The sequence below is a fragment of the Zootoca vivipara genome, chromosome 5 (assembly GCF_963506605.1).
Source record: "Zootoca vivipara chromosome 5, rZooViv1.1, whole genome shotgun sequence".
In the NCBI taxonomy this organism is placed as follows: Eukaryota; Metazoa; Chordata; class Lepidosauria; order Squamata; family Lacertidae; genus Zootoca; species Zootoca vivipara.
The window spans coordinates 16,735,013-16,754,247 of NC_083280.1; the positions used below are offsets into that span (position 1 = coordinate 16,735,013).

General features: G+C 42.4%; 1 protein-coding gene across 4 annotated transcripts in view; it reads left to right on the forward strand.

The window, feature by feature from the left end:
* Positions 1-7,972: 7,972 nt before the first annotated feature.
* Positions 7,973-19,235, forward strand: part of GOLIM4 (golgi integral membrane protein 4) — a 56,162-nt gene continuing 44,899 nt past the window's right edge. For 3 of the 4 annotated variants that reach the window (XM_060274399.1, XM_060274400.1, XM_060274401.1), the window contains exon 1: positions 7,973-8,963. In XM_060274399.1, coding sequence (XP_060130382.1) covers positions 8,777-8,963 — 187 coding nt within the window. In that variant the 5' untranslated portion in view covers positions 7,973-8,776. Of the gene's footprint in view, positions 8,964-9,007; positions 11,631-19,235 lie in introns of those variants that run through there. The other variant, XM_060274402.1, reaches the window with a different exon arrangement.

Consider the following 19,235-nt stretch of genomic DNA (forward strand, 5'->3'; position numbering starts at 1 on the left):
AAAACCACAACCCTCTTAAGTAAGGGCCGAAGAACATATCATACTAAAATTCTGCTCCCAACACAAGATGAACTTTGGCTCTGTAGAGCCATTACCACCCTTGTAAATTTCATATTTCATTGTGTGCAAAGAAGCAATTCCTTTTGTCAGGATTCTCAAAGGTGAGCCATGTGTTTACCTTTGCCTGAGCACACATTTCAGGCCTGAAAATAGGACATGCAAGCATGCCAAGTTCCTGGTTGCAGCATTCTCTGCAAGACAAGAATGCAAATAGAATCCAATAATGTAGGCATGTTTACATTTAGATCTCTGTACAGACTAGCCTTGGAGACCCACTCCAAGTCAGAATGTCAGGCAGGTGTAGACACAGGTGTAAGCACTTTCAGAAGACTGACTTGAAATCCCACCACCTGCTCTTTGCTAGAAGGAAGGTGGATCAAGTTTGTAATGTGTGTATCTCTTTGTAATCTGGGGCCTTGTTGGTGGTGCCACCATTGGGAGCTGACCTGTGACAGGGCTTTTTCAGTGGTGGCTCCCCATTTGTGGAATGCCTGCCTTGGTGAAGTGCACCTGTCTCCCTCATTACTGACTTTCAGGAGAAAACATTGAAAACATTCCTGTTTAGCCAGGCATGTGATGACTGAAAGACACAGTTGCTGGTAATGCTTGAGATTGATTTTAAAAAGTTAAAAAAAAGTTTTATTATTGATATGTTTGATGCTCTGGGCTCCTTCGGGAAGAAGAGCAGGATATAAATTGAATGTAATAATAATAATAATAATAATAATAATAATAATAATAATAATAATATCCCTGCCAGAGTCAGACCATAGGCTCATCTATCCTATTTCCAAAAATGGCCAATCCAGATGTACCAGGGAGTCCTTTATGGGACATAAAGGCAACATAAGGTTTGTCCCTAAACACACATACGGTATATAGCAAGTTGTTCCCAAGGACGTGGTATAATCTATTGAACCTCTTGTAGCTCAGTTTACCTGCTGTGACTAAAAGCTGTTGATAGGTCTCACCTCCCTGAATGTGCGTTTTCCACTTTTAAAAGCCAGTGAGGTCAGTTGCTACCACATCGTCATGTGGTGGCGTGAAGCCCAGGAGATGAAGAAATACTTGCTTTGGTTTGCCCTGAATCTACTGCACTGCACCAGGGGAGCTTGAATTCTCATGTTATGACAAGGGAAGAAGCAAAAACCTTTTCCTGCTCATTCCACACTGTGCTCAGATTTAAAAGGCTTGGTTTTTTAAAGAGCATTTCCATAAAATGCAGCAATTATAGCCTAAGTGCAGCCTTGTAAAGCTATACACACAAAACTGTTTGCATGCCATTCCTTTAAAGCACATGGCTTCTCCCAAAGAATCCTGGAAACAGACCCTCAGAAGACCCAGAAAAGTATTTGTGTGCTAGGGAAAGGAAAGCAGGGGGGGGGGGCCTGCCTAGCATCCAATTGTAGGGAGTTCCTCAACCTGGGAGCAGCCACCAAAAAGACCCCACCTCTCTTTTAAAAATATTTTTATTGGTTTTTCCATGTATACATCCTCTAACAATTTTCCATATTCCCCCCCCTCCTCTGGACTCCGCTCATATTCCCATTTTGTTTTATTTCCATATTACTCACCCTGCGTGTTGTTTCCCAAAATTTTCCCAATACAGCGGTACCTTGGGTTACAAACACCTCAGGTTACAAACACTTCGGATTACAGACTCCGCTAACCTGGAAGTAGTACCTCGGGTTAAGAACTTTACCTCAGGGTGAGAACAGAAATTGTGTGCCGGTGGTGCGGCGGCAGTGGGAGGCCCCATTAGCTAAACTGGTACCTCAGGTTAAGAATGGTTTCAGGTTAAGAACGGACCTCCAGAACGAATGAAGTTCATAACCAGAGGTACCACTGTACATATAGTCTTTCTTTTTGTTATATACAATTGTGTTTGTTTATTCAAACCCTGCCAGTGAATCCAATTCTTTATGTTGCCTCTTCATATATGGTTCCCATTCTCTTTTAAAATCCTTGTTATCCTTTTCATGTAATTTATCTGTTAATTTTGCCAGTTCTGCATATTCTATAAGTTTCCCTTGCCATTGTTCTTCCGTTGGTATTTCTTTTGTCTTCCAAGCTTCTGCTAATATAATTCTTGCCGCTGTTGTTCCTTACATAAATAATTTCCAATTTTCTTTTTTTTAATAAATATTTTTATTAAATTTTGAAAAAACAATAAAGTAAAAAACAGCAAAAAAGAGTGTATACATAACATGATTTGGTTCCACCAACTTCCGTCCTCTCCTCCACAAACCCCCTCCTGCCACAAGCGGGTCTCATGCAAGTGAACAGCCGATGATGGTTCATTTTAGGATTGGGTTTGTCCTCCCCCCCTCTCCCCCGTCCCAAAGCCCCCCCCCTGCCACTGAGGAGCCCCAGAAAACAAGGGAGAAGCAAGGGAGTGTCTGACCAACCACTTTTCCATAAAAAAGAAGGGAAAAAACCCACAAAAAAAGAGAAAATAAAAAAGAAGAAAAAAAGAGAGAAACAAACAAGATAAAAATAACAAAAAAGAAAAAATACATGATCATTTCCGTAAACATTGTTATAAGGGCTTCCCCAACCTCCCCTTTCTCGGTTTTCCTTTACAGATCATTTTTGACAATTTCTCTTTTCCAAATCTCAATCTAAATACAAATTTTTAAACATAATTTTTATCACTATCATAAAATATCTAAATTTCATTTAATCACAATCTGTTTTTCTTCCCTGGCCTGATTTCCCCCCCTCAATAGACCTCCTTAATTTCAAACCTTTTTCCCATAACCAAATCTAATTTACAATATATTATTCTAGCACCCCTCCTCTCCCCTAGGTCCGGCATTTCCTCTCCTCCAGCATAATCCCAAAGCAACAGTCCAGTTTTCAACCTTTTAATCCGTCCTGATAATCCCCAATCTATCTCTCTTTTCACCCCACCCCTTTTTTCCATGTTTTATCACCCCACTCTTACGTCCCCCCTGAGTTTTCAGTCTTTGATGATTGTCTTTTTCCTTTTCCATGTGAAGAATCTGAGGATCTATCAACTCCTGGCATTCCCTCCAGAAAAGGGGGAATGTCTTCATATCCTTTTGCCGTGAAGAGTCCTTTTCTCCGTCGTGGTGAACGTCATTCTGTATTATAATTTCCTCATTTTTTCCATTATTGTCATTATTATCACCGTCACTGTCTTTGCATTCGATTTCCATCTCCTCTTCATCGACATTGTCTTCTAAAGAGTCATTTTCACTGTCCACCGCCTGCAATTGCTGCGTTGGTTCCTGCAATTGTATCTCTTCTTCACATGGTTCAGAGGTTAGACATCCTAAAAGTTTTAAAACGGCCTGCTGGAATTCAGGGGAATATCTTTTTGTTGACATGATTCAGACCTGTCAAGGTCAACACTTATCTCAAATGGTGGGAAAAATCACTGTTAATTTTCTCAAGTACATTTTAACCAACTGGCTGCATTTTCCAAGTACATGAAAAATTCCAATTAATATTCCTTAATTTTAGAACATAAAATCCAGAAAATCCAGAGGTAAAGACAAAGTCTTTTCTTATAGAGTATATCACCTTGTCCTTTCACTGGAATGATTGGGTCGCCTACTCCCGGGAAGGAAAGGGGCTTTTCCAAATTTTCTTTTTAACTCTTTGCAGGGAATTTCATTTTTTTTAAAAAAAATTATGATTCAAAGCTTTACTAACCAGAACTTTTTCAAAACAGTTACAATACAATCAATGATGTATCCAGAAGGTTGTATAAAATATATGCATATTCAAGCAAAGGTTCTTCTTTTTAAATCTATAAATTAATTACGACAAGAGTAAAAATCAAATCTTTGTCTCTCCCATAGCTTGGATTAGCCTGCATCCAGCCTAAGGCTATGCAGCTCCTGGAGAGCCATCATTATCACACCTTTTTCTCTGACTGTGACTGGGAATGAAAGGGGAAAGCCAACTCCCTTCAAAATGGTGGATTTTTTTATTATTATTTAAAAGAAACTTTATTTCAATTCTTTAAAAAGGTTACATAAAACCATAAACAGGTAACTGATACAAAATAAACACAAAATACAAAATAAACAAACTATAGCAATATAATCAAAATTAAACATCAAGCTTATCTAATAGCTGAAATTAGAGAAAAGAAAAAAAAAACAAAGAAGGAGAAAAAAACTTACAAAAGGATATTATGCAGCAAATATTCCGGATAATCGATTATAAATTATATATGTATTAATAATATATCAATCCTATATCATAGTAAAAAATATTTAGAAAAAGGGAAAGAAAGAGGCAAAAGAAAAAAGAAAAAAGAAAAAGAAAAAGAGGAGAAAAAAAAGATAAAAATTACTTCCTGTTGTTTGAATACCGCTTTCCTTTACATAATTTCTTTTATCTCGCTTTACTTCAGTTATTGTTTATACCTGATCTCCAACTCCCCTTTATATCTTTCAGTCTAAGCAAATCACCAAACCTCATTTAATCCTTCTTTTTTCAAAAAGTCCTCAACATACTTCCATTCTTTTTTACAAATTTGTCTGGGGGTATTTCGGATTGCTGCTGTCATTTTTGAGAGATTCATAAATTCTACTAACTTCTCCTCTTTGCAGGGAATTTCAAACAAAATTTCTTCTCCCCCTTTTACCCTGCCTCCAAGGGGGACTCTTTAAAGTCTTTGAGGTTATCTTTAAGTCTTTGAGGTTATCTTTAAGTCTTTAAGTCGCTGCGTCGGGTATCTTACTTATTGTCTCTTAGTTTACCGGTAGGAGGAGGTGGCTTCCGTTTTCCCCCCCTCTCTCCCCAATCTTCAAATTAAATTCCAATAAATTGTCCCAATTAGAGATTTCACTTACTTTATCTTTCTTGGTTTTCCTTTGGAAAAATCTGCCGCTAGCCGTCGGAAGAGTCGAGGCTTCGCTTTCTCGGAGGCAACGATGACGTCCAAAATGGCTCCCGCGACTCCACTCCGCTAACTCTCAGAGACTCTATTGTGTCTCTGGGCAGCGGAGGAATCGCCAAAAAACGGAGCGTTGCTGGACCTGAGTCCCCGGGACGCTCTTCCCGAGGTTTTTTCGGGGAATCCGCACGCCCCGCGGAATTCCCCCCCCCTCCGCGATGCCAGGGACTTCGTAGCTTGAAGTCCCTGCATCCTCCTAGCCGGCGCGGCAGACCGGAAGCCAATTTTCTTTTTAAAAATCTTGATCTAGAATTCCTGGGAGGAATGGTTCTGGTTTCTTAACAAAAGTCTTTTTAAACATTTTTTTCAATTCATTATATATCATTTCCCAATAATTTCTAACCCTTTTGCATTCCCACCACATATGATAAAACCTACCATCTTTTTCTTTACATTTACCTTTCCGAGAAGGCCCTCTCTCATGCCCTCACCAAACATGCCTGTGAAGGTGGCAGTACCGAAAGAAAGGCCTCCCCAAAATATCTCAAAGACCAGGCAGGCTCATATAGGGAGATATGGTCCTTGAGACAGTCTGGACCCAAGCTGTATAGGGCAGGCATAGGCAACCTTAGCTCTCCAGATGTTTTGGAACTATAACTCCCATGATCCCTAGCTAATAGGCCAGTGGTCAGGGATCATGGGAGTTGTAGTTCTAAAACATCTGGAGAGCCAAGGTTGCCTATGCCTGGTATAGGGTTTGGTAGGTCATAACCAACATTTTGAATTGTGCCCCAAAACAGGTCAGTAGGCAGTAGAGCTGTTGTAACAAGACTGGCAACTTGGGGTGTGTGTGGCTAGGACACAGGAGTCTGAGCAATTTCAATTTCCACATATTTTTGAGGGAAGCTATGATAATCACATAGATTTGTGTTATTCATGCATTTTTATTGCATTTTTCTCCTGCCCTTCCCTGAAGTTCTCCCCCTGCAAGTGCAATATACACTATATGGTAGATTAGGCTGAGACATAGAAATTGGCCCAAAGTATTTCAGCGAACTTTACAGCTGAGTGGGGAGCTCCCAAACTTTGTCAGTCGCTGTATCAGACTACTTTCAATCATGTTGTAAATATGACATAATAAATACCCCACTCCAAATTATTAGTAAGGACACTACACTGAAACCAATGGACTCTGCTTCTAAGTAAATGCATTTATGATCAACCGGTTGCATTTTTTGCTGTATGTTCTAATAAACTTGCAATCCTTCTTTTGCCAATAGCAATTTACAGAAATTATGATAATTAGCCCTGCAGAGAAACTGAGAGTTTGCAATGAATTCCAGTTCGATTTACCAGCTCAGCTTCTGCAAAGCTTTTTGTGATTGCCAGGAACATTACTTAAGGATAAATTAGGGAAATAACAGCACTGCATAAGGCTGCTGGCTTTTAATTGTTCCCTCCCCATTTTTGTCACTCTTATTGATGTTTGTTTTGATATGAACTGCTCTGAGCTCACTTTTGACAAAAAAACTATCTACAAGAATACTAAATAAATAGACTTGAAGATTTAACTGAGCTATGACCCAATATCAGTAAGTTCATAATTTGTCACCCCCAAGGTATAACTATCTTTCTTTATTTCATAAAATCCAGGCAACATTTAATTGCAGGGAAAAAAACCTCAAAGCAGTTTATGAAAAGATAAAACAGGAAAATCAAGGGGGAAAATAGAGCAATAGGTTAAAAAATACAGAAAGTTAAGCAGGTTAAAGTGTGCATCAATTTTCTAAGCATCTGGGTAGGCTTGTCTAAACAAGAAAGTTTTAATAGGTGCTGAAAACAGTACAATGAAGGCGTCTGCAAACGCGGAACAGGTCTTATGTGGCATCTGTAGTAGTGCCAATTCCGCTGACTGAAGCGGTCTAGTGGCACATGTGGGGTAAGGCGAACCTCGTAGGTAAACTGGTCTTGTAGGTAAACTTGTAATTTGGGCAGTGCAGTGGGACTCAACAGCAGACAGTCCAGGAATCAGGCTTACCTACAACCAGGGCCGTCCTAAGCATGTCGGGCGCCCTGCTGCCGTGGTGTGGAGATCGCTCTGGCGCCGCCGCCCCGCCCCGTTTCTTGCCGCGGCTGGTGGGTGTGCGCAGCCCGGCGCCCCCCAGCCTTCCCCTAGAGCCGGCCCTGCCTACAATTCTCTGGGAGACAGTCTCCACCCCTATCGTTCTACCTGGACAGAGGTCCAGCACCGAGGGCCTTCTGGCGGTTCCCTCGTTGCGAGAAGCCAAGTTACAGGGAAGCAGGCAGAGGGCCTTCTCGGTAGTGGCACCCGCCCTATGGAACGCCCTCCCAGCAGATGTCAAAGAGAAAAACATCTACCAGACGTTTAGAAGACATCTGAAGGCAGCCCTGTAAAGGGAAGCTTTTAATGTTTAACAGACCATTGTCTTTTTAAATATTTTGTTGGAAGCCGCCCAGAGTGCCTGGGGAAACCCAGCCAGATGGGCAGGGTATAAATAATAATAATAATAATAATAATAGAATTATAAAATATGCAGGGAATTATGTTATTCAAAATGAACCATGGAAAGATAAGGGAAGTCATTGATATTTTTTGTTTAAACGAATATTCTAAAATGTAAAACAGAACATTTAATAAAAATTATGCAAAATTAAAATAAAAAAAGATAGAAACCCTCATATAAATATAAAGAAGTTTTACTAAAGTGGGAGGTGTCCAAGCCCCACACACGCTGCTTTCCAAAGCGGGGCGCGGGTAGATACCCGCGTTAACAGGCGAGGACCCTCCCCCGCTGCCTCCTGTTCGACGAGCGCCTTGCTCCAGCAACCCCGCCCACTTCCTCAATTCTCCCGCGCGCTCCAGGCTGGGAAAAGCGGTGGGGCGGGGCGGGAGCTGGAGAGCGCGGCGCTCAATAGGCCGGACGGACGCGGCCTGCGTCCAATGCGCGCCAGCGCTGCCGGCCCGAGGGCCGGCCCGAGATAGCGGCTGCACCCAATGAGGCAACGGCCTGAGCGGGACTTCCTTCGGGGATCCCGCTGGCGAAAGCAGCCTAGGAGTGGAGGGTGACACGTATGTGCGGGGCTGGAAGGTGGCCAAGGCAAGGCAGGGGAAGGGAAGTTCTTGCCCCCATCAGCGGAGGAGCAACTTTAGCTCCCCGAGGGAGGGCAAAGGGAAAGGGATCCCGGGGAGATCTTGCAAAGGAAAACTTCGCTTTGGAGAAACGGATCTTGGAGGGAAAGACGGGCAGAAGCAAAGGAACGTTGGGGGAGCAGATCCTGCCCGTCCCTTCGAACTGTTCCTGCAGTTAGAGAAAGAACTGATATGGGGGAAAGCAGATCCGGAGAGATCTTTGCAGAATAACCTTGGGGATCGCCCTCCTAGAGACTCTCCCCCAAAGAACTTCGCCAGCAAGGGCAGAGCTGCCTGGAGATGCCCGGTTTCTTCTGAGCTGCCTCCTGATACCCGTGCTCCCCAGGCTCCCCCCTCCGCGTACGCGCAAAGGGAGCGTTGGCTCCGTGGAGAGGGCAGGGGGCCTAGGGAGTGGAGTCGCTCTTGACCCTCCCCGGGGGCCCGAAAGGCTGCATGCTCCTCGGGATCCCTTGAAGTCTCAGCCCTCCAGCTCGGCCTGCCTGCTGCATGACCTCAGGTGCCTGGCAAAACTTGGCTCAGGTAGGTTAAAGTTGGCTCCAGGGTCTATGGGTCCAGCTCTCCTCCGAGGCCCCTCCGCCGCCTGGGCCGTTGCCCCTGATGCTGCTTCGTGCTCCGTCTGCTGTCTGAGGATAGAGGAGCCTTGAGGTGGATCCGCAGAGGAAGGGACTATGGGCAACGGGATGTGTTCCCGAAAGCAGAAGCGGATCCTGCAGTCCCTCTTGCTCCTCATCGTGGTCTTCGGCTTCATCTACGGGGCGATGCTCTACTACGAGCTGCAGAGCCAGCTGAGGAAGGCGGAGGCTGTGGCCCTCAAATACCAGCAGCACCAGGAGTCTCTTTCAGCTCAGTTACAAGGTAAAAGCTGCTTTGCTGCTCCCCATCCAAAAGCTCTGCCTCTCCTTCCACTTGGGGGGGGGGGGAAGGGACGCTCCCTAAAGCTATTTTTATGTCCCAGCAAAGTGAGCCATCCTAGTTCTGCAGCCGGTTATGCTGGGCTCTGGCATGCAGCTGTGTGCGCGCATGCGCTATTGAAATTCATGGGAGTTGTGCGCATGCAGCACTCTGTGGAATTTCAGTCATGATGCAGCATCCATACTGCCTTGTTGGGTTGAATCCTGGTCCATCCATTTCTTATCTGTCACCAGCAAGGAATGAAGGTGATGGATATCCTCTTGTTTATGACCAGCACCTGCTACTCACAGGTGTACTGCTTCGGAAGATGGAGGTTCCATTGAGTTATTTAAAGCCAAACACTGCTGTGTCTTGCAATTGAGAATTCCGTAATTTAACTATGCATTTTGTGAAGACCTTCCCTTCATCGGCACTAACCACCTGCTGGTCATTGAAGTGGGTGGTGCTGACATCTAGGAGTATGAGGAAAGGAGGAAAGAAAGAAAAAGTCCATCTATTCACTCTTTGTGCCATTCATAAGTTTATGAACCTCTGCTGTGCTTCCCCTCCTTAGTTGTCTTTTCCCCAAAGAAGCAACAACAAAAGGCTTGACCTGCAATCCTATAGCCTTAACTGGGAGTAAGAACTATGGAAACGCAATGGGAGTCACTTCTGAGTAGCTCCTTATTATGCTCATGTCTCACTTTTCCTCCAAGGTGCTCAAGGGAGCATAGATGGATTCCCCACACCCGTCGCCCCAATTTTAATTCAGCACTCTACTGTACCACTGTACCACACAACATAATATTGCGCTGTGAATTGGCTGTGGAACATTTCACCATCATTTTCATTGATCTGTTATTAGTGCAGCTCCCTCTGTTTTCACATTACCAGAATTGTGTTCAAACGTGAAAAACCTTTTGATTGTGAACTTAGCTTGCACCCTGGGGAATCTGCTTTTTCATCTTCAGGGCTGCCAATTCTGGGCAGACAGCCGTACTTATGCAAAATATTTGGTTCAGCTGTAGTTTCCCTTCCCTTAAAGTACACACAGCACTGGGATGGGCAGAGTCCAGCGCCCTGATGGCGATAGAAAATGACCTGTATCCTGATCATCAGGTCAAACATTTGATAAGTGGAGTCAGGGACAGGGTCATTAACCCCACTTCCGCGCATATCAAGTGAGTAGCGGGTGCCATCTGTCTGGGTGTCTATGCAGGGTTTGTGAGAGGCAGCTTGTGTGATGACCACACCCACTGCTGACTTGTGGCCCCCAGAGGATTGGTGAATGCCAAAAATTGTTAACAACCCCTTCTTTTCACCGTTGACTTTTCTAATTCGTCTTCGCATTGAACTTTTTTGTGGAGCCACCTGTAAGATACATTGCCTTTTTATATTTTTGTTTTTTCATTAGGAACTTACACCTAATTTTTAATAAATAAATACATATTAAATTCACTCGTAGATCTCAGGGCAGTTTACATGCTTAATGAGCAAAGTGCTCTTGGACAAGAACAGGTAACTGCTAGCCCGAGGGTCAGATGCTGAGAATTTATCTGGCACTCCTATCAAAAGTTTCGTCAGGAGCTAGTAAGCAATTTGCCACTGTTCCATGTTATCAAGCTGTAATCAGGACAGGCAGGAAAACAGGAGATTACACCACTGTAAAGTGACAGAATCCTCAAATAAGATGCATGGAACATGTCTGTCCCCATATTTCTATGCAATGTTAGTCTCAACCTATGTGCTTTATAACTTGGGAACCTGTGCTTGTAAGATGTCTTCAAACGTTATTATAGAGCTTTCTCAGTTGGGAAGGAGTCTAATTTTGTGATGAAGTAGACTTCTACCCTTCTCTACCTCTGAGCTGCTGTCTGGAGTTTAGAGCAGCTCTCAGAAAGCAGAAAGTTGTCCATCCCAGATCTTTGTTGTAATAAAAAGTTCTAGAAAGTGACAAATTGCTGAGCTAAAATGTCTCTGTGCCAAGGTGATGTTTGAGGAAAATTGTCAGTCGATACGCAAGCTAAAGTTCTGTCTTATTGTTGCTCTGCAGATTACTTAAAGTTGATGCTCTTTCAATTATTATTGGAACAGGCAATGAAAACAGCATTATGATTATTTTAAAAATCAGGTTTGCAGTTTGCTTGAGAAGCTCTCGTGTCCGAGCTATGAGCCTGCTTCTTCATTTTTATTTCATAAAATTTATGCCCTGTTTTATTGTAAAAACAAACCTCAAAGTGGTTTACAAAAAAACCAAAACAATAAAATTATCAATCAGAAAAATTAATAAAAGCAATTTAAGACTTTTGAAAAGTTAAAATAAAAATAGACTGAAAACAGAATGAAATTCATACCAGCTTTCTAAATGTCTGGGTAGGCTTGTCTAAACAAAAATGTTTTTAGCAGGCGCCCCAAAAAGTACAGTGAAGGTGCCTGCTTGATATCAAAAGCCTGAGATATGTCAGTGAACCGCCTTGGCAATAAATAACTTTGACATCTATTGGTGCTTAATAAACACCCTTTCATCTTCCCCTGCTCTGTTTTTGCAATACCGGGCAGGCAGTGAAACATGAGAATTTATCAAGTAGTTGGTAGACAAGCTTTCCTAACTGGCGGGCTGTGCATGGCTTGGTAAGCCACAAGTTGGTTTTTAAATTCCTTTTCTTGGGGGGGGGGGAATCAAATGCACTTTGCCTCCTACTGAATTCAATCAGATTTATAGGTAGACATGCATAGGAGTATAGTATTACTTTGCTTTCTATGTGAATGGCTTGGAATTATCCGCTTTGCGCCTTCAGAATGGATGGGGTTATAAATTTAAATTATTGAAATGAGATCAATGTGTTGTTGCTGTTTTTTAAACAACAACAATGTCATTGATGTGTCTTTTAGATGATTAGCTGTAAAAAGTAATGTTTGAAACAGGGATTGACTCAAAAGTGTCTGGACCATATTAGCATAAGCCTACCAACTGGAAGATACTGACCGACATCATTCATATGCTGTTGACGTGATGATGGAATGTAAGAATGCTCCCCTGTGGTGTATTTGTTAGAATTAACGTTCCATGAAGCAATACCAGGAAGAGAAATACAGCTCATAATAAAATGTCCTATTTAATATTGGAATATCCATTTGGTTACAACATAACACATGGGAACTTTCTCAATCACATCTTCTGAAAATGATTCTGTTGCAGATGAATATTGGAAACGTATTTTTGAGTGCTAGTAATTCAGCTAAGGCTAATCAAGTCAGAGCATTAAATCGATGGACCAGTATAAGTAATAATTATAGTCATCTGTAGCATTTTATGTAGCACAGAGCCAAAACTCATTTTGCATATACAGTATATATAAAATCTCAGTCAACCAGGAATAGCCAATGATAGCTGCCCCTGTTGCAACGCTATCAAACTTTTTAGTTGTTTAAATGATGCCTTTGTTTTCACTTGTAAAGTAGAAACAGTGTTTTATCTAAAGATAATAAGAAACAGATTACAGTATACCCTCTTGGGATTTTGAGAGTAATACACAAGAGGCATGCATTCTTCATTGTTATGAATCTTCTCATGAGGTCTTGACCACTTAATTGTAGAAATGACTACCTGTGAAAACAACATTTGGGTGGGAAAATGTACTTCCGACCTCCATATCAGTAGAAGTACCTGAAATATAGAGATGATTTCCAATCATCGTGGGAAAAGGAGATCATAAATGAAGTGCAGGCCTGCGGATTGTCACATCTTGCCCTGGAGTCTATGACATTTATTCAAGCCAGAGCTGTGATCTCTCAAAGACTGAGTGACATTGCTAGACAAGAGGACATTGCCCTTGTGAAACCTGGGATGTTCTTGGGGGATCAGATATTTCAGATTACACCAGCCCCTTATCTTGCGGAAATCCACTATGTGGAATACCGTAGACTCCTCACAGCTGCTAGGTTAAATGTCCTGGAATCGGAGGTATTGTTGGGAAGGTACAGGGGAGTCCCATGTGCCCAGAGATCTTGTCATTGTGCCCTGGGAGTGGTTGAGTCAACTGAACATATTATTTTGATCTGTCCATTCAATGCAGATCTTAGACAAAAACTTATAGCTCCACTCCTATGCCAACTTAGCCCTCTAGCCAGAGAAAGACAGGTTTTGTTTTTGCTGAACAAGTTTACTGGAACAACAGCCTCCTTGGTGGCCAAATTTCTTTTTCTGGCCTTAAGCGTCGTAAGGTTAAAATTGACAGCATTGACATGGGTCTAAATGTATAGCCTATTTCTTATTGTTGGGTTAAGTTTTAAGTTCCTTTAGATGTCTGATGTTTTAATTTTTGTATGGATAAATGTTTATTTCTGACTGACGGTCGAATAAAGTCTGATTGATTGATTGAAATACAGTATATAGAGAATACATGTAGAGAATGTCCTGAAGGAGCGTCTCCACCCCCATCGTTCAGCCCAGACACTGAGGTCCAGCTCCGAGGGCCGTCTGGCGGTTCCCTCACTGTGAGAAATGAAATTACAGAGAACCAGACAGAGGGCCTTCTCGGTAGTGGTGCCCGCCCTGTGGAACGCCCTCCCAACACATGTCAAGGAAATAGACAACTATCTGACTTTTAGAAGACATCTGAAGGCAGCCCTGTTTAGAGAAGTTTTAAATGTTTGATGTTTTATTGTGTTTTTAATATTCTGTTGGGAGCTGCCCAGATGGGTAGGATATAAATGATAAATTGTTGTTGTTGCTGTTTTAGTTCTTGTTGTTGCTCATCACAAAAAGACAGCTGGGATTATTAAGACTCGTGAATCTTGATGCTGAAAATTATATATATATATATATATATATATATATAATATATATATATATATGCATGCACTAAATTGGGGGTGCCACCTCGCCCTCAGGATTGTGGGTGCCTGCCGCTGTAACGTGGACATGTGACATCACATGCACATGCTTGCATGGAGTGCATGTTACATCACCCTCACTATGTGCTTGTGATGTCGCATGTCCACGTTGCGGCAGTGGCGTCTCCTTTTCCTCCTTCTGTCCGCAGCCAGCGAGGCACCCTTTTCCGTGGGGAGGGGCTCCGACTCAGAGGCAGAGAGACTTTGCCTCCGTGTCTGAGGCCCCCCCCCCACCAAAGGGTGCCTCGCTGGCTGGCTGTGGAGGGCGGAGGTGAATTATATTATTGTGGGAGCTCAAGCACCCATGCCCCCCTGGAGATGGCTCCTGTGTGCTATATACTGTCTTCTTTATGCTGGAATATGAAGCATGTCCACCTTTTTCAGAAACTGTTTCCAAGCTGCAATACTGTGTACTATCATGTTTGACCAATTACATTGTAACTGTTACATAGGTTATGGTTCCTCTCTTTTTGGACTCAGAATTGCATTCAGGCAACAGTCAAAAGCAACTGTTTCTGAGTTCCTGGAAAGACATCAAATTCTGAACATTTACTCTAATGGGGTTCTTAAAACTTGGACTGCATGGGGGACTACGGCTGAAGTCCTGCTTCTCTGGGAGTAAGTCCAGTTGAACTCTGTGAGACTTACTTTTGAGTAGACATGCCTAGCTTTGAACTGCAGTGAAGTTGAGGTGTTGTATTCATTCAGTTTCAGAGATGCAATCGTTGGGACACACCTGTGTACTCCAAACCTCTGGGTACTGAAAAGATACACAAAGCATTTTGGCCTAGTGCTGACCGTGTGGCAGATGGATAAAGTTGGCAACTTGGTGTGTTTGACAAACATATTTCAAGAGCCGTTTCTGGAAATGAACATCATGTCCCTTTGTAAAGTTAAAATTCAACAACTCTGTGTCACCCTTCTTTCCTGCGTGCCTGCCCACCCCACCCCCTGGCCCGTTTGCTTCTGCCAAACTAGAAAATAACATGGCCTTGCTCCTGAAATGTACCAGTACAGGAAACTTTGGCACATTGCTGTCTTAATGTGGAGCAAATGCCGAGTGGGTATTTTTCTTATTAAAATAAGCATTTGCACAGAAGCAGTCAGTCAGAAGAGTAACAAATCATGGATCACAGAGCAATTTATTTGAGAAGGCGTTCCCAAGATAATTTAATACACATTAATTAAACTCCCATCATGCTCTGTCAAGCCTTTTGTTCACTCGAAGAGATGGCTGAAACGCAGGAAAGGGGGACACTTTTTCTGACGCAGTTTGTGTAAAGTGTGGAGATACAATCCTCAACTGCATTTAACCTTTAAAAAAAAATTACTCTTTTAATGAATGGTACACACATGAGAATGCAGCACTGGAGATTAGTTGATGACCCTCAGCTGAACATTGGGACAGATGCTGTTGAAAAGCACTCTCTGTGGGTCAGTGCGAAAGTTTTGCCTTTGGTGTTCAGTGCATGATGCCTCACTCATCTGTGTGTGAGTGGTTAGTGGTTAGAGTCAGTGTGATGTAGTGGTTAGAGTCAGACCAGGGTTCTAGACCCCCCTTCCCCAGCCATGAAGCTCACTGGTGACCTAACCCTACCTCACAGGGTTGTTGTGGGGATAAAATGGGGAAAGAAAGAATGATATACATCACCTTAAGTTCCTTGCAGGAAATACAAGATAAAAATGTAATATATATAAATAATAATAAATCACTTGATGTTGCAACCATCAAGTGATGAACTGGCATGTGTGAACTAGTTCCCATTCTGTTCCATCCCAGCCGATCTGCATTAAGTGGTTCTTTGCTTTTTGCAAAGTGATACAGTGGTACCTTGGTTCTGAAACGTAATCCGTTCCGGAAGTCCCTTCCAAAACCAAAGCTTTCCAAAACCATAGAATCATAGAGTTGGAAGAGATCACAAGGGCCATCCAGTCCAACCCCCTGCCAAGCAGGAAACACCATCAAAGCATTCTTGACATATGCCTGTCAAGCCTCTGCTTAAAGACCTCCAAAGAAGGAGACTCCACCACACTCCTTGGTAGCAAATTCCACTGCCAAACAGCTCTTACTGTCAGGAAGTTCTTCCTAATGTTAGGTGGAATCTTCTTTCTTGTAATTTGAATCTATTGCTCCATGTCCACTTCTCTGGAGCAGCAGCAAACAACCTTTCTCCCTCCTCTATATGACATCCTTTTATATATTTGAACATGGCTATCATATCACCCCTTAACCTTCTCTTCTCCAGGCGAAACATACCCAGCTCCCTAAGCCGTTCCTCATAAGGCATCGTTTCCAGGCCTTTGACCATTTTGGTTGCCCTCTTCTGGACACGTTCCAGCTTGTCAGTATCCTTCTTGAACTGTGGTGCCCAGAACTGGACACAGTACTCCAGGTGAGGTCTGACCAGAGCAGAATACAGTGGTACTATTACTTCCCTTGATCTAGATGCTATACTCCTATTGATGCAGCCCAGAATTGCATTGGCTTTTTTAGCTGCTGCATCACACTGTTGACTCATGTCAAGTTTGTGGTCTACCAAGACTCCTAGATCCTTTTCACATGTACTACTCTCAAGCCAGGTTTCACCCATCCTGTATTTGTGCCTTTCATTTTTTTGCCCAAGTGTAGTACTTTACACTTTCCCATAGAAAGTAATGCAAAATGGATTAATCACTTCCAGACTTTTAAAAGCAACCCCTAAAACAGCAATTTAACATGAATGTTACTATCTAGCGAGACCATTGATCCATAAAATGGAAGCAATAAACAATGTACCGCAGTCACACAGTCAATCAATCAGTAGATGAACTGGGTTTCACAGTCACAAAAACAAAAATGCAAAATAATAGCAAAAACAGACAGACCTCAGTGTAACACTCAAAATGGAAGCGTGGCACTCAAATTGGAAGTGTAACACTCAAAACGGAGCATGTTCGGCTTCCGAAAAAAGTTCACAAACTGGAACACTTACTTCCGAGTTTGCAGTGTTTGGGTTCCAAGTTGTTTGAGTACCAAGGCGTTTGAGAACCAAGGTACGACTGTATTTCCATGCAGAAGTCTATAGGCTTTAGTTGCTTCTCCTTTTCCTGCACCACTGATCTGTAATCCGTGTCCCTCAAGATCACATCGGCAAGCAAGGGATAATGAAGACCACGGTGGAGAATGGTAACAGGAATGCTGTAAGCACAAATGTCTGTTCTGGCTGACTGAACAAATACCATGGGGTTTTTCTTCTGCTCTACCTGTGTCAAAGCTCCATGGGAGACGGATATCAACCACTGAAAAAACTTTGTTTTAGTGAGTTAAGGCTCCCCCCCCCCCAAGCGCTAGTTCATGAGGCATGGCAACGTTTGCATTGGTACCATTCTGATCAGAGGACTGGGCTCCTTAGCTGCAGAGTGCAAAAAACTCAAATAGATGCAAAAAGAAAGAGAGGCTGTTTGTTTACTTTTTTTAAAAAAAGAATGCAATCAAAGGTTCTGGACCCATATAATCCAAATGTCCCTTGGGTAAAAGCTGAATTGCACAAGCTGTTTAAGTTATACGAAAGTAAGGTTTCATATTTGACTGTTTTGAATAATTTGTTCTGCTGCCTACGACTGCGGAAAGAGCAGATGACCAAGATGGACTATTGTCCCTTACCTGGTTTCTGAGATTTCATCTGGCATAGCCTGCTTGCTTCCCAGTACCTTCTAACACATAGGGTGTAGGCAAATCTGTCTGTTTCAGTTTCTCTCATTTTTTTTCTTGTCTTAAGTTCAGGACAGTTCCACATCAGTTTGCAATTTTTTTTTTTTTAAAAAAAGCCATGAAAATTCACCACCGTTTTAGTGTGAATTTATTCAAATCTATACAAGTTTGTACAGTATGTAGTTTTGGCCTTTGCAAAGCAGCTTCTCCTAATATAAAACATTTTTGCATGGTGTTGTTTGCATGGTGTTATGCATTTATATGCACATTTTGCCACAATATATGCATTCTTACACACATGACTTGGCTGGAAAACTGCATTGCAAAATATGGAGAAATGTGAATTTCAAAGGGTGGCTGCTCTTGCTCACATGTTGTTCTGGAAAGTCCAAATTTGCATTTCAAATACTAACTGATTATAACCCCCCCCCTCCGGCCGCCCTTATTAAAAGTTAGCCAAGAGAAAAAACCCATAGAATTTATTTCTATTTATTAAAATGTGGATTTGTTGCAATAGGGGGGAAATGGCATTTTATACATGTCTACTCCTAAGTAAATCTCATTGACAGTGATGGATCTTTCTCCCAATTAAATGGGTGTAGGATTGCAGCTTGAAATGATATAATACTGTGTGCGGTTGATGTAGTCTTCAGTGGGATGAAGACAATGCCACCTAAGCATGTATTGCTGCCTGCACGATTCGGGCAAAAATCTATAAATAGTTACCCATACTTTCTCCATTTACCAGCGTGGCTTTTGCCAGTTGCTCTTTTGTGAAATGGATACTGATGTAATTTTGGAAGAGCAGGAATGTTAGCTCAGCCTGCCCAAGTGCTTAAAATAGGAATTACTCCGTGGTCTTCAGTAAGAATTAAAAACCCTGCATGCCCAAACAAGATTCAGGAAATGTGATAGCATGGGAGGTCTAGACAGTTACCACATCGTTGTCCAAATAAAAGCGAGTGAATGGCTCATGGGGCAGGAGCAAGAGAGCATCTGAAAAGAAGAACAAATAAAAAGACAAACCTCTGTATCAAAAAGTGTCATGTCATTCCACCCCTGGCCTGAAATAATCTTGCAATTTCCCTTTGGTCTTTGTTCTTAGATCTGGGCTTTCAATTCTGCCTACCAGTTTCCTGGGTTTGAAGGTCCAAAGCTTTGGCTTTAGATTGTAAGCCTATGGGAGGTTTCCCCAGCCCGGTGCCCTCCAAATACGTTGAGCTGCATTGTCCCAAATGCTATTCAACATCTATAAAAAGCAAGTGGGAGCAGTGATCAGGAGGTTTGGGGCTCTCACTGCCTCCAGTGCTCAATAAGGGCAATATGACCAACAATTTGACTCTCTTTAGTTTTGCCATGGCATATCAATCTGGTGGTATCACAGAGGTGGGCATTTTTGCTGATGGCACCGATTGCTTTCCCTGCCGAAACCTGGGAGCCATTCTGACAGCTCTCGTAGCCTCACCTGTTTAGACAAGCATTTCTCTGCTCTGACTTGAATCTCCTGTTTTGATTGTTGTCTTAACGGTTATGCTGCTTTCATGGGCGTGGTTATTTTGTATTTTAATCATGGATTAATGTAGTTGCATTATGGGGAGTTGCATTTTTTAAAATAATAATAGTTTGGTTTCTTCTTGTTATTTTGCTGT